The sequence below is a fragment of the Sitodiplosis mosellana genome, unplaced genomic scaffold, assembly GCF_009176505.1.
Source record: "Sitodiplosis mosellana isolate CC-2019 unplaced genomic scaffold, AAFC_SMos_1.0 Smas_scaffold_1, whole genome shotgun sequence".
NCBI classification, from domain to species: Eukaryota; Metazoa; Arthropoda; class Insecta; order Diptera; family Cecidomyiidae; genus Sitodiplosis; species Sitodiplosis mosellana.
In genome coordinates, this window is record NW_022595244.1 from 7,053,531 (window position 1) to 7,078,064 (window position 24,534).

The 24,534-nt window shown below is 36.9% G+C and overlaps 2 protein-coding genes across 4 annotated transcripts; one reads left to right on the forward strand and one right to left on the reverse strand.

Annotated features, from left to right (window-relative positions):
- The first annotated feature begins 428 nt into the window (after nucleotides 1–428).
- On the forward strand, nucleotides 429–16,950 carry LOC129577410 (uncharacterized). Of its 3 annotated transcripts, none has more exons than XM_055464388.1 (6): nucleotides 429–652; nucleotides 1,292–1,374; nucleotides 13,348–13,749; nucleotides 13,930–14,156; nucleotides 14,260–14,804; nucleotides 14,902–16,950. In XM_055464388.1, the coding sequence occupies exons 3-6, from the start codon at nucleotides 13,555–13,557 to the stop codon at nucleotides 16,515–16,517; spliced, it is 2,583 nt and encodes an 860-aa protein (XP_055320363.1). In that variant the 5' UTR covers nucleotides 429–652; nucleotides 1,292–1,374; nucleotides 13,348–13,554; the 3' UTR covers nucleotides 16,518–16,950. The 3 variants fall into 3 exon arrangements, with proteins under 3 accessions (XP_055320363.1, XP_055320354.1, XP_055320372.1); XM_055464379.1 differs by having other exon boundaries at nucleotides 434–652; nucleotides 739–1,374; XM_055464397.1 differs by lacking the exon at nucleotides 1,292–1,374 and having other exon boundaries at nucleotides 434–652.
- Nucleotides 16,951–20,198: 3,248 nt separating this feature from the next.
- Nucleotides 20,199–22,435, reverse strand: LOC129577423 (uncharacterized). The gene is made up of 3 exons (XM_055464410.1): nucleotides 22,184–22,435; nucleotides 21,619–21,772; nucleotides 20,199–21,559 (listed from the first exon to the last, which is right to left on the reverse strand). Exons 2-3 carry the CDS (start codon nucleotides 21,756–21,758, stop codon nucleotides 20,458–20,460), a joined length of 1,242 nt encoding a protein of 413 aa, XP_055320385.1. The 5' UTR covers nucleotides 21,759–21,772; nucleotides 22,184–22,435; the 3' UTR covers nucleotides 20,199–20,457.
- Nucleotides 22,436–24,534: the final 2,099 nt, after the last annotated feature.

Genomic DNA, 24,534 nt, shown 5'->3' on the forward strand with positions numbered 1-24,534 from the left:
GTGTTGAGAGGTCTTACTGTATGTGTAATACACAAATCGAAGTGGTTTTTGGTGTAAGCGGATGTTTATAAGAGATGAACGTTTCTTCCGAGACGATTGACCCAACGAACGCAACGAAACTGGTGTCTTAATACACTGCGCATGTATACGTTATCCATGTTTGTGTATTCCGCGTTTGCCAACGAATGTTCAACGAGCATCGAACGATCCGCGATCGTACGCGATCTCGAACGGAAACTAGATATTTTAGAGCAGTTGGTGATTGTTTTGTCTTGCTATCGTGCATGAACGCTATAACGACGATCACAAGACGCAGGTTCGAATAATACACGAGCAATCGTCTCGTTTCTTTGTGTTAGTGTTAAGCATACCACGGTTGAGTTGTGAACGAAGAAACGAGCTCAAGCCCAAGAAATAAACCCGCTCGAGAGTCAGTCATCGTTGAACGTCTGAGTAGTGAAGCCATGTAGTGATACAGCACTACGCTACGAGATAGATGTTTCGAAGTGCTACGACTTAATCTTGGATCTTTTTGTGTGTGTCTTTTTTTCCCTTCTGCTCATTCGAATAAGAAACGCTGAGACTGTGGACTTGAAGTAACTTTTCTACATCGATATAGTCGCAGCGGTTGTAACAGCATTCCAATCGATTGGTGTGTGGATTCTTAGTTTGATTTTATTTTTCTTCTTTCATTTGGTTTCAGTACATATTTATTCGTTGTTGTTATTATTGTTGTAGTGTGTTTTTGTTTGCGCTGATTCGCGGCTTGAAGAGAGTTTGCGTTCGAAGAACTCCAGATTGGCGATAGAAAATTATTCGACGTTGTGCGCCATTTATTATTGCGTTGTTATGTGAATTTTATTGTGCTGAACGAAGAGGCAAATACGAAACAGAAGAGAGAGAGAGAGAGAGAGAGAGAGAGAGAAAATCGAAAGAGAAAAGAAAATAAAATAAAAATACATTAGAAAATTCATTTGCTTCCGTTCATGTTCTTTTCATTGACCAAACGGTACTCGTCCATAAATTGATTGTGTTTATTTTGGTTTTTGTATACAGTTTGTGTGTGAGAGTGTGTGTGGACTATGGAGTGTGTCTATCAATAAGCAATCCTAATCGAATTCCATTCGATACAGTGATCGAAATTCAATTGCGAATCGCCTAAAAACAAACACTTTTTCTTGGTCGCAAATCAACAGCGCGCCGCTGCGGAACTGAATGAAAGAAACAATTGAGAAAAAAAAAACATGACCATAACCAATATCGAAAATTAATTTTTGGAATACTCTTGCAGCTTTTGGATTTGAAACCAACGACAACGACGACGAACAAAAACAACGTGAACGAGAAAGGAAAGAACGAATGTGTGCAAAAAAGGTGAACATCATTTCCATACATTCATTTTTGGTGTCTGTTTTATTTTTAAAATTCCTGATTGGTTTTTTTTCCTTCCCCGAACCGATTTAACGGCAGTGTTTTGATTGAAAAACGATAATTTTTTACTCAAAAGAATTTTTTTTATGTAACTCTACTATCTATTACCTATTTTAAATGATGAGCACTTAAGAAATCTTGATTGAATCACTTCTAGTAGTTCTGAATGGAAAAAAAGTGGCATTCCTATGCAAATCGGCTGTCAATTCATATTCAAATGTCTTAGGTCACACAATGTTTTAGCACGAATAACCGTTTACGGTAGATTGCTTAATTCAACGAACAAAAAATGCCGATTTTGAAAGTCTTAAGTGTTCTTTTCTATGCTTGCAATACTTTCATTTCGCTTCAATTTATGTCAGCTCAAGAATTTCCAAATAATGGACACGGAAAATGTTTTTTATTTCGTTTGTTGGTCGCTCCAATTTCCCAAATTTTAATCGATTAACATCTAGAATGGATTATCTCGTATTATTTATTCTATTTTTTCCTTCGTTACGAAATGGAAATCACGACACCAATTCCGTAATGTGATCGTATTGAAAACAATGAAATTTTTAATTTTCCACCAATTTGGGACGGTCAATGTGGTGCATACAAAAAAAAAACCAATTCCATGATCCCATCTCAATTAAAACATAAACAGTGTTTGGTCTTTTGTTCGGAATAAATTCTGCCGAAATAAGCATAAGACCAAAGCACATCCACAAGTGTATGATACACACGCACGCACACATAAATACATTCAACTAGAAAAGAAGGTCTGAATTAGAATTCTTCTTAAGCCGGAGCTATGCGATTAATTGTGTGCGCTTACATATACGCAGAAGAACATATTTATACTTTTCATCCATCGAATACCCAACCGTGTGTATGAGCGCAACTTGTTCGGCTTTTGTTAAATTCTCCTCGATTACTGCTTGTTATTATTTATTTTTTTCGTTTGTTACTTGTTTCGTCGCTGTTTTCCCAAATCTTCTTTTGGCTCGCAATGGCAACCAGCAGCATTCACAAATAAAAAGAAACAGGTATTTCTTTTTCGACTTCTTTTCTCTTCAAGACTTGAGAATACGCTTTTGAATTTATACGGTGTTTTGTTTGTCTCGTTGTTAAATTCGCTATTATTTTGGATACGTACGTATTGTAATGGGATTAACTGCTGTGTGTGTTATATTAATTCTGTTTTGGTGGGCGATGTAGCATTGTCGAGTGTGCATTGTCAGCAGCCATTTGATTTTTTCAACACATATAACGCGCTTACCTTCTATTTCATGGCGTCAAATGATGGCGTTGATCTCGGCTCTTTATTTTACTAAACATTTCTACCGAGATTAAATTGAGAGGAAGAAGAAGAAGATTAAGTTGAGAGAATCTCAATAAAACGATAGCATAGAAACACCTAGTTGGGATTTTTCTCGCTTGATTTGTTACTTGTTGCCTGGCTTTTGTTTCACCTATTCGATTTTTATGTGCGATCGCACCCAAGTATCGTCGCGTTACACAATGAAAATGGAGCTCCTTTCAGTGCTTGATACGCGCATAGTAAACTGATTTGCATGAGGTTTGTTTCGTTTTCTTGCACGGCGAAAACGGTGACGGCAGCGGTTGCGATGGTTTCCAAAGTGCACTGAACCATTTCAAGTAAAGTTGTTGAACACAACCAAGTCGGCCGATTTGCTTTTGTTGCCGTTTGTATTCGATTAACGAACGATCTTCTTTAACGTTCGGTGTGTGTAGACCGACGTGCAATAATGAAGGTTTTGCGTGTGTTTTATTCATTCCATCGACGTATCATAAGCTAATTTTAAACGTGTTTTTATTTCGTTCAAAAATTTTTTTTAATCATTTCCCCGAGTGGAAAAGGATCGACAAGTGCGCGATCCTTGTCAGCTACGCAATTCAAGTTAGCGCCTTGAAAGAATGACAGACCTATAATTAAAAAAAAAAAAAAAAAAAAAACAAAATTGTGCTTACCTTCAGATTGGCAATTTTGTTTTCTGCACCGCAAGACACGAGCACATTTTTTTCTCGTATGCACGGTAAAGGTGATAGGCGAATTAAGCGAAAATAGCTTATGGCCCGCCATGAACGATTAATGAGCTAGCTGCAGACAGAGGGAGAGCGCGCGAATAGCGACAATAATAATCGACATTTTGCAATTTAAAGTCTCCGCCAACAGCAATTTTATTCAAAGTAAATCAAATTACGAAATCATTGAAAATACCAAGCACGAGATCGAGCTAGCTCGAGTTAGAGACGGAACATCGACGACAGCCTGTCGTGTTGGTTTTTTTCTTCTCTTTTTTGGATTATAAGCGATTTTTTTTTTGTTGAAATCTATTCATGAAATATGAATTTTTATATAAAGTCAAGCATTGGGCATGAAAAATCAAATGGCTTCACTTGAATAGCAAATATGAAAACATATTGTTTTTATTATTTTTTATTCGTTTTTCTTCTCTCAAATGGATCGAAACCGAATACAAGAAATTGTCGAATCACATATATTCGATGGAACATAAAATTATGGCGAAAAAATAAAATAAAAGCGACTGGCAATCCATCGTGTAATAAATTGCATTTTATTACATGTTTACGTATTCTGGTGAGCGAACGTGCACACAAAAATGCCATATTGACGACGACGACAACGACGGCATTTATCGAATCCAGTGTTCGCATTCCACATGAAATGAAAGAAGAAAAAAACACACACACACACACACACCATAATTGATGGAATATTTTAACCAAACGCACACCGAACATTGCCTGAAATTACGACAGCGCCCATACGAAATCAACTCGCTCACATGCCCATTCGTCGAGCGAGCACTCACCAAACGCAAGCGCATACTAAATTCAGTATAAACATCATTTGTATACGAAAAAAAAAATAAAAATAAAAACGAGTTCACACACTATAATTGCACATATTTATATTCTTGTCTTAAACTACGCAACTACCGTATTGTATTCAATAGTTTAAAGTACGAAACTATGATTTGGCTTAATGCCGTTTTGTAGGGGAACAAAAAACAAAACTTGCGCACTACTCAATCCAAATTGTAAGTAAATACACCAGCAATGCGCATAATGATCTGTATTTCGTTTGATGTAATTTCGATACATATATTTTCGTGTGTGAATGGATTAAAAAGCACAACATTTTCTTTCGAAACGAATCGTGAGTGCATGCATAAATTCTGGCAAAACGACAGATACATTTTTCTCTTCTTTTTTTTACTCCATCTAAGTATGCGCCCGATGTGTGCGCGTGATTAGTGTTTTGAATGGACGCGCGAACCTCTTTATTTCAATTGAGATCGATTTCAACCTGTACATTCAACAACAGATCATACATTACATATATATTAAGTGCAAGCCGTGGACTCAGCAATACGCGAACATGCGCAATTTTTTTTTACTTCTTATTATTATTAATCTTTTTTTTTCATCGTTCTACAACTCGTTTTATTCATGACTTACCGATTTCAAACTGTATTTATGTGCGTCTTTTCTCTCTTCTATTTGAGATTATTGTAACTGCTAATACTTGTGCTATTGCTACGGCTGCGCCTGCTTTTGCTGCTGCCTTTCTTTCTTCTCAACGTGTTTTCTTTTCAACTAGAAGAGAGAAAAAGACGAGAAAACAAATTAAGAAAGATAAAATTAAGTAAAACCGTTATGAAAACAGATATATGTACACGTTCACGTGCTCATATGTGTGGATTATGTGTATGGAACACATCTTGGACGAATATAGTTGAGATCATTTTTTTTACTTCTTCTACAGCTTCAACTTCTTACTTCTTAAATGTCTTCAACTGTGTTTCTTGTTTTCCAATGTACTCGCGGAGCGAGAGATAGAGACACACATCGAGAATCACACAAAATCAAGTAAAACAGTAAATGTAATTGTCTACAAATATTAAAACTATACGCGTCGCGTCACCATGTGAACTCGAAAAAGTTCGGTTATTCCATCTAGATCAGCTCTATTTGATGCTTGCTGTGAGCTCAAAGTCTCTCCCTCTCTCTCATTTTTTCCTATTCATTCTGTTGTTTTTTTCTTGCTTGCCATTTGAAATCTGTTGAATTTTGTGCCTTTCTATCTCAATTCAAACGAGTTTTTGTTTCGTTAAATAGAAGAAGACGATGACGACGAAAAAAAAAATCAAACGGCAAATAGAACTTGATTCAACTATTTTTATCAATATGGCATTGTGTGTGACTTCAAATATCACTTGTTGCAGCACAGAAACCAAATCAAACTCCATCACCATGAAAAACCACTTACTTTGTGCTTGTGACTGGTTTATTGCCTCAAATCGTGTGTGTTTGTTTGCTAGGGGAATATCACGCTTAAATTATTTCAAATATTTCAAAAAAATCCAATTTATCTCTAAGAATCTGTCGTATGAAATATGGTGGATATTTGTGAATACGGCGGAATATTGTGGATTTTTGTGATTATGAATGATATCTAAATGTATTTATTTCAAATAAATTATTTGGATTTAATGCAAGAAATCTATATCTCCAAAATCCACAAAAATCTGATTTATTCATTCGAAATATTCGAAAATATGTCATACAATTGATGTTTGTTTCAAATATCTCACAAGATTCAGGAGCGTGATATTCCCCTAGTTTGTTTGGAATTGGTTTTCAGCGGGGTATTTCTTCTTCTTTTTGGTTTTGCTATGCTATTATCAATCAAAATTGCCGTCATCGGCATTTCGTTCGAGTTTTCTACCATTCACTTGATATGAGCTCTAGTTTTCGTATTTTTTTCTGTTTTTTTTAAACATACCGCAAACATGTGCCTTTAATTTATGTCACTGTAGATTTTCTGGATTAATGATTGCAATGATAGCGGCAGATAAGTACCACCAGCCCGGTTTTGGTATGATTCCCTTCATTTTATACACCATTTTTCCATACGATTGCAAACCATTTATATGTCTGGTGAACGCGTAGTGGCTTTCCTAGTGCGGCGACCACAGTGTGTGTGTGTGTGTGCAACACGGAATTCACGCAAAAATGCAAATAAACATGACAACCGAACGAGAAGAACGAGCGCAAAAGTTATGACGGCAAACGACATCAACACCTATCATTACTTGTTGAAGGTAGATATTAGATTGGCATCTCATTTACCGTGATAGTTTGGGATCGTCGCCTAAGTCTAATGAATTTCCATCGTTTGCGCATTATAATTTTTATCGCCGTAGAAAATAAACCGCTGCTGCATAAACAAAGAGAGAGATGGAGAGAGAGAGAGAGAGAGAGAGAGAGGGAGAGAGAGAGAGAGAGAAAAACAATTTAAAGGTATGCATTTCGCAAAGCGAAAATTAAAAAAAGCACATTCGAAAAGATTCGAAAGATATCATGCGATTTGTGTGTTGTGTGCATTTTTGTGGCATGCTGCGAATATATGCATCAAATGTATCACCGTTTTCCAGTCGGTGCACCATGCATCAACCTGGCTGTTGCTTTCGATGAACATGAATACGAAAACTGAAATATAATGTAAAATGTAAATACGAAGAGAGAAAAGCAGCAACAGCAGGTAATTTCCAAGCATTTCTCTTTTTTCGGCGGCGTTTGCCAGTATCAGGCCCGGTGTGTGCATATCAAGTACACATATACATGGTAAATAATGTATATGAATCGATCGCAGCTTTTACCAATTCAGTGAGTTTCGTGGCCTCCTCACGCGTACATCCGATACGGCCAAGCAAATTTCTTGTACACTCACTGATTTTGGTGTGCATTATATATCCACATATGTATATATGGTGTGTCGTGAATGCGATGCTCTGTGACTGTGACTATAGTAAAACGAAAATAGTGAATCTGGTGTGTATGGTGAAGAAATGAAGACGATACCACCAGATAGAAAATGCCTCATGATCTTCTGCTGCGGCTGCTGCTACTGCTTATACCATTTTTTTCTTGCTCTGCGCGCTATTTTTTCTTCTGCCTCCATTGCCTTTTCCTGTACACGCGAACCAATCGGACTCGTTAGAGAGACACATCACATAGAGGAAAAAGTGGATGAAGAAGAAAACCAGCTACGAAAATACAATGCTGACTGATACTTATTATTTGCTTGTGGAGGAAACGTGTACTTAAAGTATGTAAACTACTTACCTGATAACCTCAATTCAAATGATATTTACACATGTGTGGATTGTGTTGACGAAGATGTTGTTGTTGTTGCTTGCGAGAGAGGCAACGGTCGCCGAACTGTTTACTTGTACATTTTGAATGATTTGACGATTGTTTGTTGAGTTGTGTGTGACCACTATGAATCTGATGCTGTGGCTGCTGCTATTGGAAATTTGATATGTATCTCAAGTAGTTCAAAATCATCTCGTTGGGTTCATGGCACTTTGAAGAGAATGAATAACACAAATTGAACAACAACAGTTCTGAAGAAACAAAGAAAGAAAAAAGGAAGCGGTACAATTAGCCATGAAATCGGAAAGTTTATGCGGTTTGAGAGAGTATAAAAAATCAATTTCTTGACAAAATTCGCCCATAAATGCTGCGCCGCACACAAATCATAGTCACGCCGAACAAAGTTGTTTGTGCGCTTTTTCCGCGGTTTTCACTTTAATTCACATTCATACGCTGAATTTGAAAGAGGAGAAGAAAAAAAAGATTTTATGTAAAAAATTTGTTTGTTTTGCTATGTGATTTTTATCGGCATGTTTCTATTAATGTCGCGATTAACACCTCGATTTTTTTATAAGCCGAATCGTTTTCAGTGTAAACGTTTTTTTCTTCGTTCGCCTCACTTCATATAAATACGAAGCGAGTGAGGGAATGAGTGAATGGATTCCATGCCATCGATATATAGGCTGAATATAAGAAAATGATTTTTTCTTATGAGAAACGATATATATAATACGACAAGCGCGATGGCAATCAAAAGAGCAATCAATACGTATTATATTGAGTCCGAATAATAAACGTTGAAGTGAACAACCAAAGTGAAAGTGAGATCAATATTCATCGGTTTCATAACACAGAAACGCGACGATGAAAAAAATTTCTTATTTGGCGAACGCGAACGAGGTGCACGAACCGAACCAGTGCTGGCTGACTATCTGCACTGCAATGGGTATGAATGTACTGTGTGTTTTGTGTATTCAAGAGAGCAAAAACTAAATCAATCAATTTATTAGGGTTTTTGTGCATAAAAGCGGCACGTAAAGTTAATTGCATTTTCAGCCGAGGAAAATAAAACATACACACCGCGCGCGCCAAATGAGAGCCATTTATTTGATTTGAGCTGCATACGAAACCTGCTATACGACGACGACGTCGACGACGATGTTTGTACGTACGAGCCATTTTCTAGTCGGGATGTGCTATTGCACGTCGCGCACACATTCGATGCTTTTCCATTTGACCTGGATTAAAAAAATACCTACCAACGATTGTTGCAATTTCTTTCGCTTGCAGCAATGCAAATTGAAGCGAATGATGGCTGAACACAATCGTGACACTTGCGCCGATAAAAATGAAAATTTGATTTTCCCATAGCGTTCAGGCGATTGAACGGAGCGAGCACGGTTTTCGATTTTATGGCCTTTGCCATTTTGTTGTTGGTGAAAACGTTCTCATCTGATTTTCGATAATAATTTTGACTTTCTTGCTGTGCCTCGATTCGGTTGCGGGGCAGACAGAGCTCTTAGCCAATTATTGTTATTATTATTGCCGTTTTGAGTTGACATTCGGTGGGAAAAATACATCAATTGAAGCCATGGCATTCAACGAACAGATCCGTTTCCATTTCGATTTCGATTTCTATTGCATGCTGAGAAGCAGCAACAGAAAAAAAAGAAGAAGAAGAAAAAAAGCGGAGTAGAAAATGTGTATCTATCAAAAACCGCATAACCCAATCTTAACCTTGTTGATTGACGACATAAGTGGATTCCGAATAATGCTGGAAGCCATATTTATCAATTATTCTCGCCTAATAACACACACTGATGGATCTCATTACTGCTTGTAATGAGTTAAAGAGCTTGAACCGGCTTATTAAAAGTTGACATGAAAATGGAATTTTTTTCTTCTTTTAACGTTTTGTTTTGCTAGTCTCGTTGAACCGTTTCGCTGTCGCGGTCAAACGGTTTTCTATTTCATTGAATGGAATGCGGCGATAGAAACAGCTGAAATAGAAATTGGAGAAACTGACAATGTGAGCGAGTATGTGCGCGCACAATTCGCATTTGCAGAAAGAGTAGAATGAAAGAAAAATATCGGCCTCTCCTTCAATTATTCATTTATAATTGTGATTTGTGCGCGAAAGTCCATTGATTGTCTGTCTTTTTTTTCCCAACATCATCAATCCATTTACTCAAGCCACTTGTGTTGTTTGCAAAGAGGTGCGTGAGTTACACATTGGCACCGCCGTCACTACCGCCCCAACATAATGTTAATTACAATGTTTTGTTTTTTATTTCTGTTTCATTTTGTCGGTCACCGGTCACTGGTCATCTTTATAATTTCTGGAATTTGGAATTTTTTGTTTCCTTCGCTGATTTCGATTTTCACCAAATTATAAAAAAAAATCTGGTTTTTCTGGCTGGGCGCTTTATGTTTACTTTTCCATTCATACCGTGTAGCCAGTTCATTTCTTCATTCGAATAGCACGGGTCATGCTATACGTGTGGTGCATGCCCTGTCTGGGCAAGGTGCTCTCTCATAAATGGTTCGCATTGATGTACACGGTCGTGCAGAATATTCATTTGCACGCCGAAAAATCGCTCACAATTCAAAAATAAGACAATAACGACGACGACGACGACGACGATTATGATGATGAAAAGAAGAGCGAAAGAAACTAGTTCGCATGTCTGCGTTCATTCGAAAAGGTAAAAAAAGAAGCACACACGAAATATAAAAAAAACCCAACAATGAGCAGTAAAGAAGCAAAAGGAACGAAAAAAAAAGTGGTGATGACCATCATGTCGGTCAAGCAAGAACCGTATACGCAACGTTTTCTCTTTCACTCTTTTGCTGCGATTCGTGATTCGCCTAGTTTTCGCACTGCCAAAGCGAACTGTCTTCCAACGATGTGTGTCGGTTTTTGTCATGCACAAGCACACACACATCATCGTCATCGTCATCGCCATCATCATCGACGTTGAAAGATGTTTTCAAAAGCCACATATCGATTAATTTGACTGTAAATTTTATTCGGACGTTTTGTTTTGCATTCGACACACCAATCAATGGAATTTTCTCTTTTAACTTCGTCGCGTTCGCGTCATGTGTCGTGCACCTTTTTTCATGTTGAATTCATCTCTTTCTCTCTCTGTGTGTATGTGTCGGAAATTACCATCATTGATTTTCAAGTGACAGCCATCGATCGTTTTGCATGAACATTGTTTTCTTCGCAGTAAAATTGGCAAAAGAAAAAAAAGCAACGAGTGACTCTCACGTCGGAAAGTCACACACAATAAACTGTGGTATGTGGCCAGCACAACTGTCGATATACAAATTGACTTTACACAAACCGCCATTGATCGAAATACATAAAATCGGTCCTATCTGAGATGTAGCAATGGCTCATCGGTCATTATTTCAGTTATTTTAATTTTATTGTAAATGTTATGTTTTTTGTTCGCTCATTCGGTGGGTACGATCAAACATATCAAATAGCTTATTAATTAATAATCCATCTCATTCCAATTGCAAGGCGCACTGAAGCACAAACATTCAACTCGAATTCTTCGAAAACTTTTACCATTTTGCATGTTGTTAAAAATGCAAATCTTTGGCTCATTCGCCGCCAATTTTTAGCTTTCAGTTTGAATTGCTGCTTTCTTTCCTTCTCCCCTGCCATATTGTTGTTTCTTTTTTTTTAATGTTATTCATCCGATTGATGCTGTTTAAACATTGTGTACGTATTTCACTTTCGATTAAAGTGATATTAGCGGTTATTCAATCGGCGGGTTCCGAATAAAATTAAGTTAAACAGTCCGAAAATTTTATAGGTTGATCCAAATAACCTCTCTCAAAATGCACAATAGTCAAAATACAAATAAAATGATTCATAAGCAATTCATTAATTAATTAAACCCAAGTTTTGAGTGAGAGTGTTGGTTGTGTTAGTGGTTCAATGGAAGTACACACGTGCCGGATCACAGGCCACCGCCATCCATCATCATTCACCAACAACCAAATAATTTACACAAATACATTTCCCAATGCGAACCCCGCACCGCTGTTTCAATAGAGTAGCGCGCATATCTGAAACAAAAACAAAATAAAAAAATATTTCGCGCATTTCTTCATTTCTCCATTTGAGAAGAGTAGATGAAAAATACAATGCCATAAATAAATTATATACGAAAGTAAACGTTTCACCTGCAGAAGAAAAAGAAGTGGATTCGTATTTAGAAAGAGTGTGATACTCAGTCAGACCGACTCAATGATCTGAACGAACTGGAAAAAAAATTCCATTTCGCTGTGCCTTTTTGATGTTTTCATAAGAAGACGAAGGAGAAGTATGAAGCAAAAAAACTAAATTCCGCGCATATAAATATACAAACAGGAAATCGCTATTTTTGAAACTGACAAAATAGCATTGAGATTTTTATGAGAGTGTGCTTCTCGTTGGTGTTTTTTTTTCTAGGTGAATCGTGTTTGAAGCTCAATTCTCATAATTTCAATGCATGGGTAGTCAGTCGATCGTTGAAAATGACCGTTTCAATGTTGCCTTGACATTTGCTCGTTTACAAAAATAATGAGCCAGTGCGTCATCTTTGTTATTTGCCAGCCAGATCAAGAGTGTGCAGACAAAAATTGATCCTCTTCAATCGATCAGAATGTAAAGCGTATTTCGGTTGGATAGGTGCGGTCATTAGCGAATTCATTGATTTGGTTAAAACAAAAATTTGGCGTATTTTTATTAGGCTTTTATGAAATCTGGTTTGATATCATCTCATCTTTCGTTTGTATTCACAGTTTGACACGGTTTAACAGGCGTTTATTGTTTTTTTCGGGGCGGCATTATATCCATATGATATTTGAATGGTTTGGAGCGAAAATGTAATACAGAAAAGTTGAGCGGAAAAGGGATAGCTATATAGTAAACTGTATAGTAAACTATCCCTTTTCATTTGACATTTTTCCGCTCAACTTTTCTGTATTACATTTTCGCTCAAAACCATTCATTTTATGTGGCTTTTGTTTATTATCGAAATCGATATGCGCATTGAGGCGAATAAAAAAGAAGAAGAAGCTGACTGTTATCGAGCGATCCACACAACAGCCTACCACAATGGAACAATAAACATGTTAAACGAAATCGCTGCTATATGTTTTGCTCTCAATGCCGTTGCATCAACATCTTGTTTTTGTTGTTTGCTACAATTTTATGGAATCAACATTTTATTTTACATCATTAACGTGAGAAGACAGCATCTCGCTCGAATGAATCGAAATCCAAACCGTATTATCTACGTCTTTTGTGCAGAAAAATATTTCTACTACTTTGTTTTGCTACCCATACGAGAGAAAAAAAAAACTACACATCTCAGAATTTCTCCTGCAATTACCATTTCTCTTGTGTTGTGTTGTGCTATGCGAGCGTCGCGCGCGCGCTCGTATGCCGTCAAACGCTCTCCCAACGACGCTCTTGCACGATGAAGAGAAATAAATAATTCACATGAAAATCGGAAAAGATTCGCACGATTCAATTCACATTCTCTCAAGATCAAGCTCAGCTCCATGAATGAATTACTAACGCAAATCACTGCAATTATATTCGTCATTCGCTTCCTATATTCTCCCAAATTAGAATTTTCCTCTTTTTTTCTTTTTACATACAAGAAAACAGTTAATAAAATGTAAACAAATTAACATTACAATTTCTATCTTTCTTTTCAGCTATGCGAAGTGAATCGAATTGCTGCCAAACTGATTTGAAATTTTTTTTGGATTTGACGCGTACCGTGTATGGTGCAGTTAGGCAGACAGCGTAAAAGAGAGAGAAAAGTAAAGAAAATACAGTAAGCTAATTTTGCGAATTGTGTGTATACGATTCAAGTGGGTGAATCGAAATTATACACGACCGCGTCGAGAAGTAGAAACACCATGGCATTACTTTTGCGCAAAGACGTTCAAAAAGCGTCGTACTATGTGTGGTTTTTGGGAGCTGAAGAGTCACGCGCATTGCGCGGTTCACGCATTTTGATGTCGGCCATACCCTATATTGTGGATCGATCGCAGGAAATCGACCCAATCAAAGTAACACTTCAAGTATCGCACAAGGGCATGAAGATTGTGCAGGTAAATTGACTGGTTTCAACATTTATTCTCGTTTGTCGTTTTTTTTAGCAACAACATCAATTATCATTTCATAACTTCCCGTTTGATTTAACGATGGACATTGCAAAAGATAAGCTTTTAACGATGCCAATATATTGTGAATGACGTTATTTTTTTTTCTTGTCCGTGTGTTCGTTACAGGGTTCGTCGAAACATTTCATTACTCACTCTGCGATCACATGCTCTGTTCAAACAGAGGATATGGTTGCTTGTGTTTTACTGCTATACAATCCGATAACCAAGTGTCCGTTGCACATTCACGCCTATCGCTGTGACTCGGAATCAACGGCTCAAGCCTTGAACCAACAGTTACAAGTGCTTATCAATCGACCGGAAAATCAAAAACGTTTTACTGAATTGGAAGCACGGTATGTATATGCTCAATTTGTTGCCGCATAAAATTTTAAACGAAAACCACAAACCACTAATTGGCTTGTTTTTTTTTCTACTTCTATTCATGTTTTATTCAAGGTTGGGCTTATCAAGCAGCTCACCGAATGCTAGAAATTCTCTTCCGCCGGTGCCATCATCGCAATCAAAACCAAACGTAGCAAAAGAAGTGAAACGCTCCCATCATCGATCAACGGATGAACGGCAAACGGTACCATCGTCGTCTAATGTGAACGGCGGCGGTGGCAAACGATTTGATTCGTCATTGGGCAGTAGCGACACAGGCACTAGCACACGTGAATCGGATGAAGGTAGCGAAGAGCGGATTTCAGTTGATTTATCGCCAACACAACCGTCTATATTCGATTCGCTTGCGGCTGAATTACGTGCAAAATTAAATGGAAATGGGCCACCGTTATTGTTGCCACCGCGCGATTACGATACTATGCATCGTTCAAAGGGCAATTTAGCTGCAATCGAATTACGTCGCTGTCGCAATAAACTAATCGTCGGCGCCACAATTCCTGAAGTAACCAAAAAGCATGGTATTTCTTCACGCGGATCGTCTGGCATTGGTTCAGATTTAGCACCAAGTCCCGAGCGGCAAGAAGGACAGAGCTCTTCAGGTATGTTGAAAATGGGCCATGAAATACAGTGTTTTTTTTGTAATCAATTACCACTGACATGCTAATTGAATAATTGCTCAATATCTCTTTCAAACAGATGACGATTGGATGCTAAAGAAGCGTGAACCAGAGTTAAAACCAAGTTCTACGTCGTTGCATCGGTCGAAAGAAAAGGCACAGCCAATTGTGCCAGCGCAACGCAATGAAAAACCACCGTCGTATTTGTATCCATTGCAAAAGCCAGCTTATATTATCCCAGCAAGCAAAAGTTCAAGAGATTATGGAGATAGTGACAATGAGACAACGGATTCGCCTCCAACACCGCCGAAAGAGGAGGAAATCAAACCGAAATTGGTTCGACCACGAAATTTGGACGCTCATTTCAAGCAAATCTTGAATGAACGATACTTGGAAGAGAAAGACAATGACAGAGACCAACAGTTGAGTAATGACGAACGATTCTTTAAGAACGACAGTGTTCCTGTTCACTATGACCGTAGTATGGAAAAGAAGAGTAAAACACATGGAAGCGGCTCTGAATTGAAACATGTTCAACGAACAAAAAGTGCTCCGCTAAAAGATGTGGATGAACCCGAAGAGACTCATCGGTATCGGTATCATGAGTCGAAAGGTGGATACAATAACAATAACAATTCGAGCGAACGAGTTCGAAAGAGTCGTGACAGTTTTGAAGACGATAGCCAGCATGAATACAGTGAAAATTTGACCGACAAGCAAAAATATCATCAATCATTGATGAAGAAACAACAAAATCCTCGTGAATATTACGACGATGGATTCCGTCCGAAAGAGCCCCCAATTTTGCGTGAATTGAAAAGCTCGCACCGTAATGAACCGATCAAATCGACCAAACCATATTACGATATGGATGAACGTACGATTGATAGTAAAAAGTATCGTCATAAATTAAAACTGCCACCGCCACCACCCGCCGAAGGCTACGATGATGATTTCGACCGGAGGCCATACAAGGAGCCAGAGATAATGCCGTATCATGAAAAGGTTGAGTGTATGAAATCGCCAGTTATGCGATACAAGTCATATGATGATAGCGAATATCGGGACATTGAATGCGATGATGAGTGTACAAGTGATTGTGAAAAGGATTTTGCACCACCGCCACCGCCTCCGCCTCACTCATACCCCACAAAATATCGTGGAATGTATGAACCAAATGAAAAGCACAGCGGCAATCGACAACGTTACAGAGACATGAAACGCGGTTCGCCAGAGATGATTCATGATGGTCCAAAAGAGAGGTATGATCCAAAGGAAAGGCACCATCATCCAAGCGACAACTATAGACAAATGGATCGTTATCGTCAAGACATTGAACGACCACCATACCCAATGGAAAAGTCCAATCATTCAAGACGAATGGTACCAATGCCACGGCCTGATTTCGATATGATACCACCACCACCGCCGCCCAAACACTATCCACCACGTCAAAATTCGATGTCCAACGTTGATTGGAGTTCCGATGAAGAGTTTGGACGATCGTCACCATCGAATGTTCGAATCATTCCCAGAGAACACTATGAAAAGAACTCACGCATGGCACCATCGAAATCACTTGGAAACTTAGCCAAAGGCTATCGGCATAGCTACGCTGAGCCACCACCACCACCTCGTGGCCCAATGCCACGGAACGGTGGCCGAGTCGGATTGGCAGCTGTGCAACCATATTGATTTTTTTCTTCTTCTTCGTCGCAATAAAAAAAAAACGTCACAATCTATTGATGCCATTTAATTATTAAAATTTTGAATTTTACTCTTAGCGCAACAAGAAATCAAATTGCATGTTTAATTTATTGTCAACTTTATTATACAAATTATCACCGTTTCGTCCAGTGTTCGTCTCTGTAAATAGTGAAAATGAAAATTTGACAAAAACAAATACTTTTTTGCTTTTTTGTTTTAATTTTTTTCTCTTTATTTTTATTATTTTTTTTTTGTTATTCATTATATGATTGAATTTGTTGAAACGTATTTAATGCGTTTTCGGAATGATTTTTTTGAAATACTGGAGCAATATTACACCAGTTAAAATTTATTATATCTAGAACATTTACAGTGTATTGAGCTATAATTACAAATAAAAAAACAAAGCATATTATTCAAATTGTACGTTGTTTTAATTTGTTGGAAACTTTTTCTTTTTTCCCATAGACTAACGCATCAAGAAATGTCAAAGAGAATGAATCTTCCTATAAATCATTCTACAACTGCCGAAACATTTTTCATCCAAGTTGGATGATCCAACAAATATAAACATTTCATTTCACTCTATTTAGTTCAACCTAAAACGGAGTAATTTGGCCCCCAGTCGATGACCCACACATCATGATTTGGGTCAATCAATAGCGAATCAAGGATTGAATAAAGAAAAGGCAAATGTAAATTTCGAATGGTGTTTTTAAATTCTCACGAGTTCAATGAAAAGGGAGGCTTGATTTGATTTGATTGGTAGACATTGACACACATATATGCTGTATTCTAATTATGGTAATTATTTGCACTACTTTGCGTTGGTGTACAAAAATGAACATGCAAATCAAATGTGCATCAGTCATTCTTGTTCAATCGTCTACACTCGATGCTGAAATGAAAGTATATCGCCATATTGACCATTACGTGAACAAATTCAATTTGTTCAAACAGTTTTGTTTCATTTCAAAGAAATGGCATACCAAGTCGCCAAAAGACAAGTTCAAAATTTTGTATAATATTCCAAAGAAATTGTTTGAATGCTATGGTGTGCGCGTTCCCAGTGATTACATATCAATTGGTACTCTCACTTTGGCAATGTCATTGTTTTCTATTATTTTATCATCGTAATTTATACACTTTACTACTGGGGCATAAGAGATCAGTTATTGTTTGGTACTCGATGCTTTTGCGGAATAGGCCTTACGGTTGCGGTAATTAAATCCATCAGTGTTAATTCACAATGAAATAAAAAATAATCAATATCTATTTAACAAGACCGTTTCGTGTATATTGGAAAACCATTGGCAAAGATCGCTACAAATTACATCGGCTCTTGGTTTTTTCGGGTGATTACATCTATCAACAAACAAAAAGTACAACCGGGTTTTCGATGGTGTGCGAAAAAGGTGTTCAAAGATTATTGAAAAATTGCGTAATAACAACCTGCATTATTACCATTTCGACCAGTCTCTTTGGATTACACGCGTCGATTTTACTTTTCCGTACACAACGTGTCAAGGGAAAGTATAGGAATTGGTCCCGAAAACTTTTTTCGCAAAATTGGTTTAGATCATCATAAAAACTCATGAAACGCGTAGAAAACCACTTTTTGAGACACTTTTCCGTTCGTGTGCCGTCGTCGTCGTTGTCGTTGTCGTTGTCGTTGTCGTTGTCGTTGTCGTTGTCGTTGTCGTCGTCGTCGTCGTAGCTGTTTGTAAACACGATAACTCAAAAAATAATTGAGATAATCAAAATCTGGAATTGCCAAAAGTTTTGTATCCGAAAAACTTAGTTCGTGTTCGAAGATGAGCCATTTTCGATTTGATCCCGGGGTACTTGCCCTAAGAAAAACCTCAAAAAATTGACACTTTTGTATGAGAGGTACCCGTAAATCGACTTCGATTGGCTTCAAACTTTCTGGGAAATAAGATTCTGAAAGTTTGAAACCAATCGGAATCGATTTACTGGTACCTCCCATACAAATTTTTTGAAATTTCGACCAAAATTACCAATTTTTGGACAATTTTGTATGGGAGGTACCCGTTAATCGATTCTGATTGGTTTCAAACTTTCTGTGGTTTCATTTTTTGGAGAAAAAATAAGATTCTGAAAGTTTCATGTTGATCGTTTGCAGAAGTTTGATTTTTTGTCCTCAATTTTTGTCGACATTTTTTTGGAAAAAAATTAAGGGCCAAAAACCAAACTTCTGCAAATGCGATCAACATGAAACTTTCAGAATCTTATTTTTTCTCCAAAAAATGAAACCTCAGAAAGTTTAAAGCCAATAAGAATCGGTTTACGGGTACCTCTCATACAAAATTGTTGAAGTTTTAGTTAAACTTTATTAGTTAAAATTTTATTTTCACTGCCTTTATTTCAAGAAAATTCACAAAAAATAACCAAAAGTATCTACGGACAACGAAGGCCAACGGTACGGAAAAGTTCGGGATTACCAATGTAATTCTTTTTATTTATTCGCGACGGTGTATGGGTATCGCCGTGTACAATTCAATTTCCATTCGTAGATGAATCCAGTGTGGCATTTTGTGTGGACATCATCATTCAAATGGTCATTGGCATATTTGGTATCATCACGATTCTTAGTTTCGAATTGATGCAAGTTATCATAAACAACGCAGTTGAAGTGTGCAGTGATGGGATTACGTTCAATACTGATGTTCTAACTGAACAATTGACCTCAGCCAGTCAAATGACCTTGGAGTCACATGTTAATTTCCGCAACATTATAATTCAAATCCAGGATTTTGATCGGTATCATTTGAATCTTGAAAAATAAGCTGATTGAGTCGAGGTGATGATTGAATTTTTATTTTATAGATTTATTAAAGATTTCACCGATTTATTTTTCTGGAAAACATTTCTTGCTCCACCATCACTGGTGGTTTTTACTGCTTTCGCAGCTTATATGCAACATTCGGTATGAAAATCGACAATTCAGTCAAATGTTGGATCAAATAGTGAGTGATGACTTTTTTTTAGTTGAATTTTACATCTGGCTATGGTGCTTCTGCGGCCTCATACATAGAACTGATGATCCTTTGTTATATGGGACAAAATGTTCGCAACGCAGTGAGTTTGTCTTGTCATTCTCTGTCAATCGTTTGATATTATCATGAGTCGGTAGCGAGAACAACAAAAAGACAGTTTCCTTTCTCACAATCAAACAGAATGACCAGATTTATGATGCATTGAATAGAGTACCATGGTATTATATGCCCGTATCGGAACAAAAACATCTGGCTCATTAACTATGCAGAATGCAAAATAGCACAAGTTTAACCATTCGATCATTTGGAGAACTCAACTATGACATGGCAACTAATGTTAGATTGATCGATTTTGGAATAGAACACTATTAAAAATTTCATTCTATTTTTTCAGATGAGGAAGAAAATTTATAAATTCTTTATGATTTTGATCAATTTCATTGGATGAGTGAATTGGATTTCTTTTTCCAGTGATATACTTGCATATGTGGTCAATTAGAATTTGAAGTTACTTAACTTGTAGTATACTTGATTACTACTTCGAACAACAGAGGGTTTGGAATGCAGCACAGCTATAAAACAGATTTTTTTTAAAATGTAACACAGATTATTCAAGCACTACAAAGACAACATTCTATTTTTTTGCTTTTTATTTCAATTTATTTCCGTTTTGTTTCAATAAAAAAAGAAATTAAATCTGATGTGTTATTTCAAGTTGATTTTCAAAATTTCAACTAATGTATGACACCTTTTTTTGCTCTTAGTTTTCTAAGGTAGGTAGTTTTTCTGAGTTGAAATTAAACGTTTCTGTCTAAGCACTTTCTAAGAACATTTTGTTTTGAAGTGAAACGATAAATGTGTTCGGAATGTATTTTTGTTGTTGATGTGAGTTTGCTTGAAGTAGAAATCGACTACCGTTGCAATAAAATGCGGCTGTCATCTTCAACGGACAAACGCCATTCGTAGCCATGGCCATGGCCACGCATTGCAGCACGCTGCTTCAACGAATCGATATTATTTGCGGCATCTTTGAGTTTGAAACGAAACTCTTTGAGCGATGTGCATGTGTCCAAAAATGTAATCGCCTCGTTCACCGAAAGAACCGTGTATCTTATGTCAATGTCCACTAGCTGATCCATAGCCATAGCGACTTCGGTTTTATTGGTAGCTCTGAATGGATCTTCTCCGCAATCGCCGCTCACAACCACTTTGACCAATGATGATCGATGTATTCGGATGAACTCCAAAAAGGCAGTATTCAACTGACACTTATGAGCGCATACATTCAACGTCTCGATTTGGTCGAACGCTAGTTGAAATTCTGGTTCTTCTTCTGCCCAAAACTCCACTGTAAAGTGTTTCACATTTTGAAAGTGAACAACGCCATCGGTGTGAATGAAGAATTCACAGAAGCCAACCGCCAAAGTTTCGATGCGTTGCAAGTGTTCGCTAATACTTTGAATGAAGGCTGCGGTAACCAAGAAGTAGTCATGAAGCTCCAAACTTTTTATCTGTGGATTCAAGCGCAACAATTCAACAATATTCGAGCTATCGAATGAATAATCGACAAGATAATATTCAATGATTGCCACATGCTCCAAATTCGGAAAATGTTTTGCGATAAAGCTGCAATTTTTTGCACCAGTTCCAATAAACTCCAAGCGTCGCATCTGCGGAAACCACACATTGAAATCAGTGACATCGGCCTTCAAATCAGAGTAGCTGTTGAATCGAACAGCTTCGATTTTTGTAAACGGCTTTCTGAGATTTTCCCATGCGCCGTCCCACGCAAAAGAGAATTCAATTTTCTCCAACGAATCTGCGCAGAAACTGTTCACGTATCGCTCCAAAAGAACATCGGGATTGTTCATACACACGAGGCTGCGAATCTTATGTCCAAAACAGCGCAGAAGTTTCAAGCTCATCAATAAATCATGTATATGAATTTTGCACTTGTCCACTTTGTAGGATGGTTTGTCATTTCGAAGAATTACTTTCTTCCCCCCGTACGTGCTCGTGAGTAGTGTGCATGAACGAAGCATATGAACGAAGCATTGACGATTGTTATGACTCTCGTGTACGCCAAATCGAGGGCTCCTTTGAAACTTTTGCTGGAGTGGGCCACGTTCAACAGATCCATGAGCTCCAATTTCTTGAAGATGTGCTCGAGGCAATCGTCTGGGACATCGGTGATTTTCATTTGATTTGCCATCCTGAATTTAGCCTCTGGAATTGCAAAAACAACAGATTTGGTTAAAAAAATACAATCAATGAGCATTTAGATTGGATTGAATTGGTTTGTTCGAGTTGGCATTTTTGGTTTATTGTGGTTTTGTTTACTGGTTTGGTGCTATTCAAAATAAAGATACGGCACAGAAATCCTAGATTTTTTCCGTAATACGTAACGTAATAATGATATTAATTGATACTAAACCGATCTCTATGAATATATATCGTGGATAATATAGATGCATTTTGTTTGCATCGACTCATTTGATAGCATTTAGAATGAAAAAAAAATCCAAAGTTGCGACTACTTGTTTTCATGATTGTTTGACGCCATTTTGTGTTGCATTATGTATATTGGTATGAATCACTTTGCAAAAAAATCTTCTTTCATTTATTTGAAATACTTACCGGATGAATAATCTTTTCTATTTATTTCGATGTCGCAAATCGATACTGCATCCCAATTTAATGCCCTCACAAATAGTTTTTCGACTTTGGAAATGATGCGCAATTCTTAATATTGATTTGAAAATTACTTAGTATGCACCGTCCAGACTCAGAGAATATGTATAAACCGTTTAAGAGTTGAGTGGAAAGCGTTGGTTTGTAAAATGACAGCTACCAAGGAATGAGAGTCACAATCAAGCATTTCGCATTTAGGCGAGAGCACACTAATACAAGCATACACTTTGGAAAGGAGATGTATGCGGACGATGTGGATGTTTGAGCATAATTGCTGACTGTATCCAATACGAGATCTCCAAACAGAATGTAATTTTGTCGGGATGGCGCTGTCAGTCGCTATCCTCACACATCGGATTTGATTTAATGTTTGTGCCAATAGTTGGAATATTGATGGAATTATGGTTTTCTTGCACATTTATTCGATATAAGGACAAAATTGAAATAAACTGCATTTCAGTGTGACGTAAACATTACACCCATAACAATTTGATTGATTTGCCTATTTTCGGTATCAAGTGCTAATAGCTTAGAGAAAAAAAAAGAACGGCTGAAATTTCTGGAAAAAAATAATTGGTACAAAATGTTCTCTCTTGCTCGCATTGTATCAACGAACATTCACTTTGTATTTCAATGCAATGAAATAAGTTATCATTTAAATTTAATTTATTTTTGGACGAAACCAATTGAATTGAATTCGTTCAAACCTGCAACACTAGTTTATAAACTAAATTAAAAATTCTTTAGTCTATTTTGATGCAATCAGATGACATTGAAAAGTATTTTCCACTCTTCTCATGTTCTAACATCAAATCAGAATGGAAATCTATCTATTTCTATTATTCCGATTTATTTCTGGAAGGTTATTTTTGATGAATCCAACTCGATTTAATCCGTTTTTCAAATGCATCGTTTTTTATACTTTCAAAAGAGTAGAAATACTTTCTGATTTCATCCTAGATCTATTTTTGTTTATTTTGCATGCAAAGTATGTGACTATAAAATGTGGACGAATTTCAGAATAATATCAGTCCAACACTAACCATTGATAGTTAAACATAAAAATGTTCTCGTTTTCTATTTAGTATTATTACATACACAGTGGTTGTAAACATCGACTTGGTGTCTATGACGAAGTTGTAGTATAATGTATATATAATAATAATGAATCAAAATAATTGTAGTACTTGACTAGAACTACAACTTTGCACACCATCTCGTGTGTACATTTGGCCATAGAAGCCAATGCAAAAGCAGCGGCGCTCCGAGAATTTCATACACACTTCCCATGTAGACGGTCGCAATACAGCCGAAAATCGAAAAAAAAAGTTTAATTTTTTTTTTCGATTCTCATACAGTATTTTGTGTGGTCAATCCATTGATGTTATCGCCACATCGAAATTCGCACTCCTTATCAGTTTGTTATCAATGGGAAACATTTGGTTCCGGACTAATAACATCACCATCTCATTACTCAAATATATTTCATCTAATAACTATACTAATAAGATACCATGCATCTTATTACTCGTTCGACCAATAACATTCTAATAACTATACTCACTAGATATATTACTAGTGCAAAAAGTAATGAGTAATAATATAGGTTCATCTTATTAGACTAATAAGTAATAAGACCACTAATAAGATACCGAAAATGCCAAAGTATAAAAATAAGATCGAAAAAATACAGAACACACTGAACTGGCTCAATTATAATGAATACTCTTGTTGTCATGTAAAAGTCGTTTTTACTTGATCGAAAATCTAATTATAGTTTCACGCAATTGGTTGACTTTAATTACACTCTAATTACAACATGTAATCAAATCACATCAAAGATAGAACTTATTCTTCAATTTTCGACTTATTATAAATAATGACCAGCGATACACGGAACCATTTATACGTATACCGAGGAGATCATATTGTGCGAAAATTCGGAAATTTAGTGCAATAATGCCAAAAAAGACAACAAATATCAGTGATGTAGTTGGATCTGCCTATCCTATGAAAGTAGTAGAGAGAGTGTTCTTTTATTAAAATAAAAGTTCGATTACTTTTTATAGAAAAGTTTCCATTGATGTCAATTCCAATTTCAGAGACACTACTGTTGCAAGAATTTCTCTTTCATGAGTGCAAAACTAGCATTTGTTCTCTCATTTGGTCACTGGAAGGTAGAAGTGGGAGGCTTTTACAAAGACAAACTTGTATGGCATGTAAATTTGTATTCCCAAAAAATTTCTCCGGTGCATAGAAATTGAATTTATGCTGAACCATCCAAAAACTGTAATAAT

Bases quoted from the DNA above. Each gene is read 5' to 3' on its own strand.
- LOC129577423 (XM_055464410.1), bottom strand. From the start codon at position 21,758: ATGGCAAATCAAATGAAAATCACCGATGTCCCAGACGATTGCCTCGAG. The intron at 21,560-21,618 runs AGTCATAACAAT...ACTACTCACGAG, and splicing joins CTCGATTTGGCGTACACGAG to CACGTACGGGGGGAAGAAAG.
- LOC129577410 (XM_055464388.1), top strand. From the start codon at position 13,555: ATGGCATTACTTTTGCGCAAAGACGTTCAAAAAGCGTCGTACTATGTG. The intron at 13,750-13,929 runs GTAAATTGACTG...TGTTCGTTACAG, and splicing joins AGGGCATGAAGATTGTGCAG to GGTTCGTCGAAACATTTCAT. The intron at 14,157-14,259 runs GTATGTATATGC...GTTTTATTCAAG, and splicing joins TTTACTGAATTGGAAGCACG to GTTGGGCTTATCAAGCAGCT.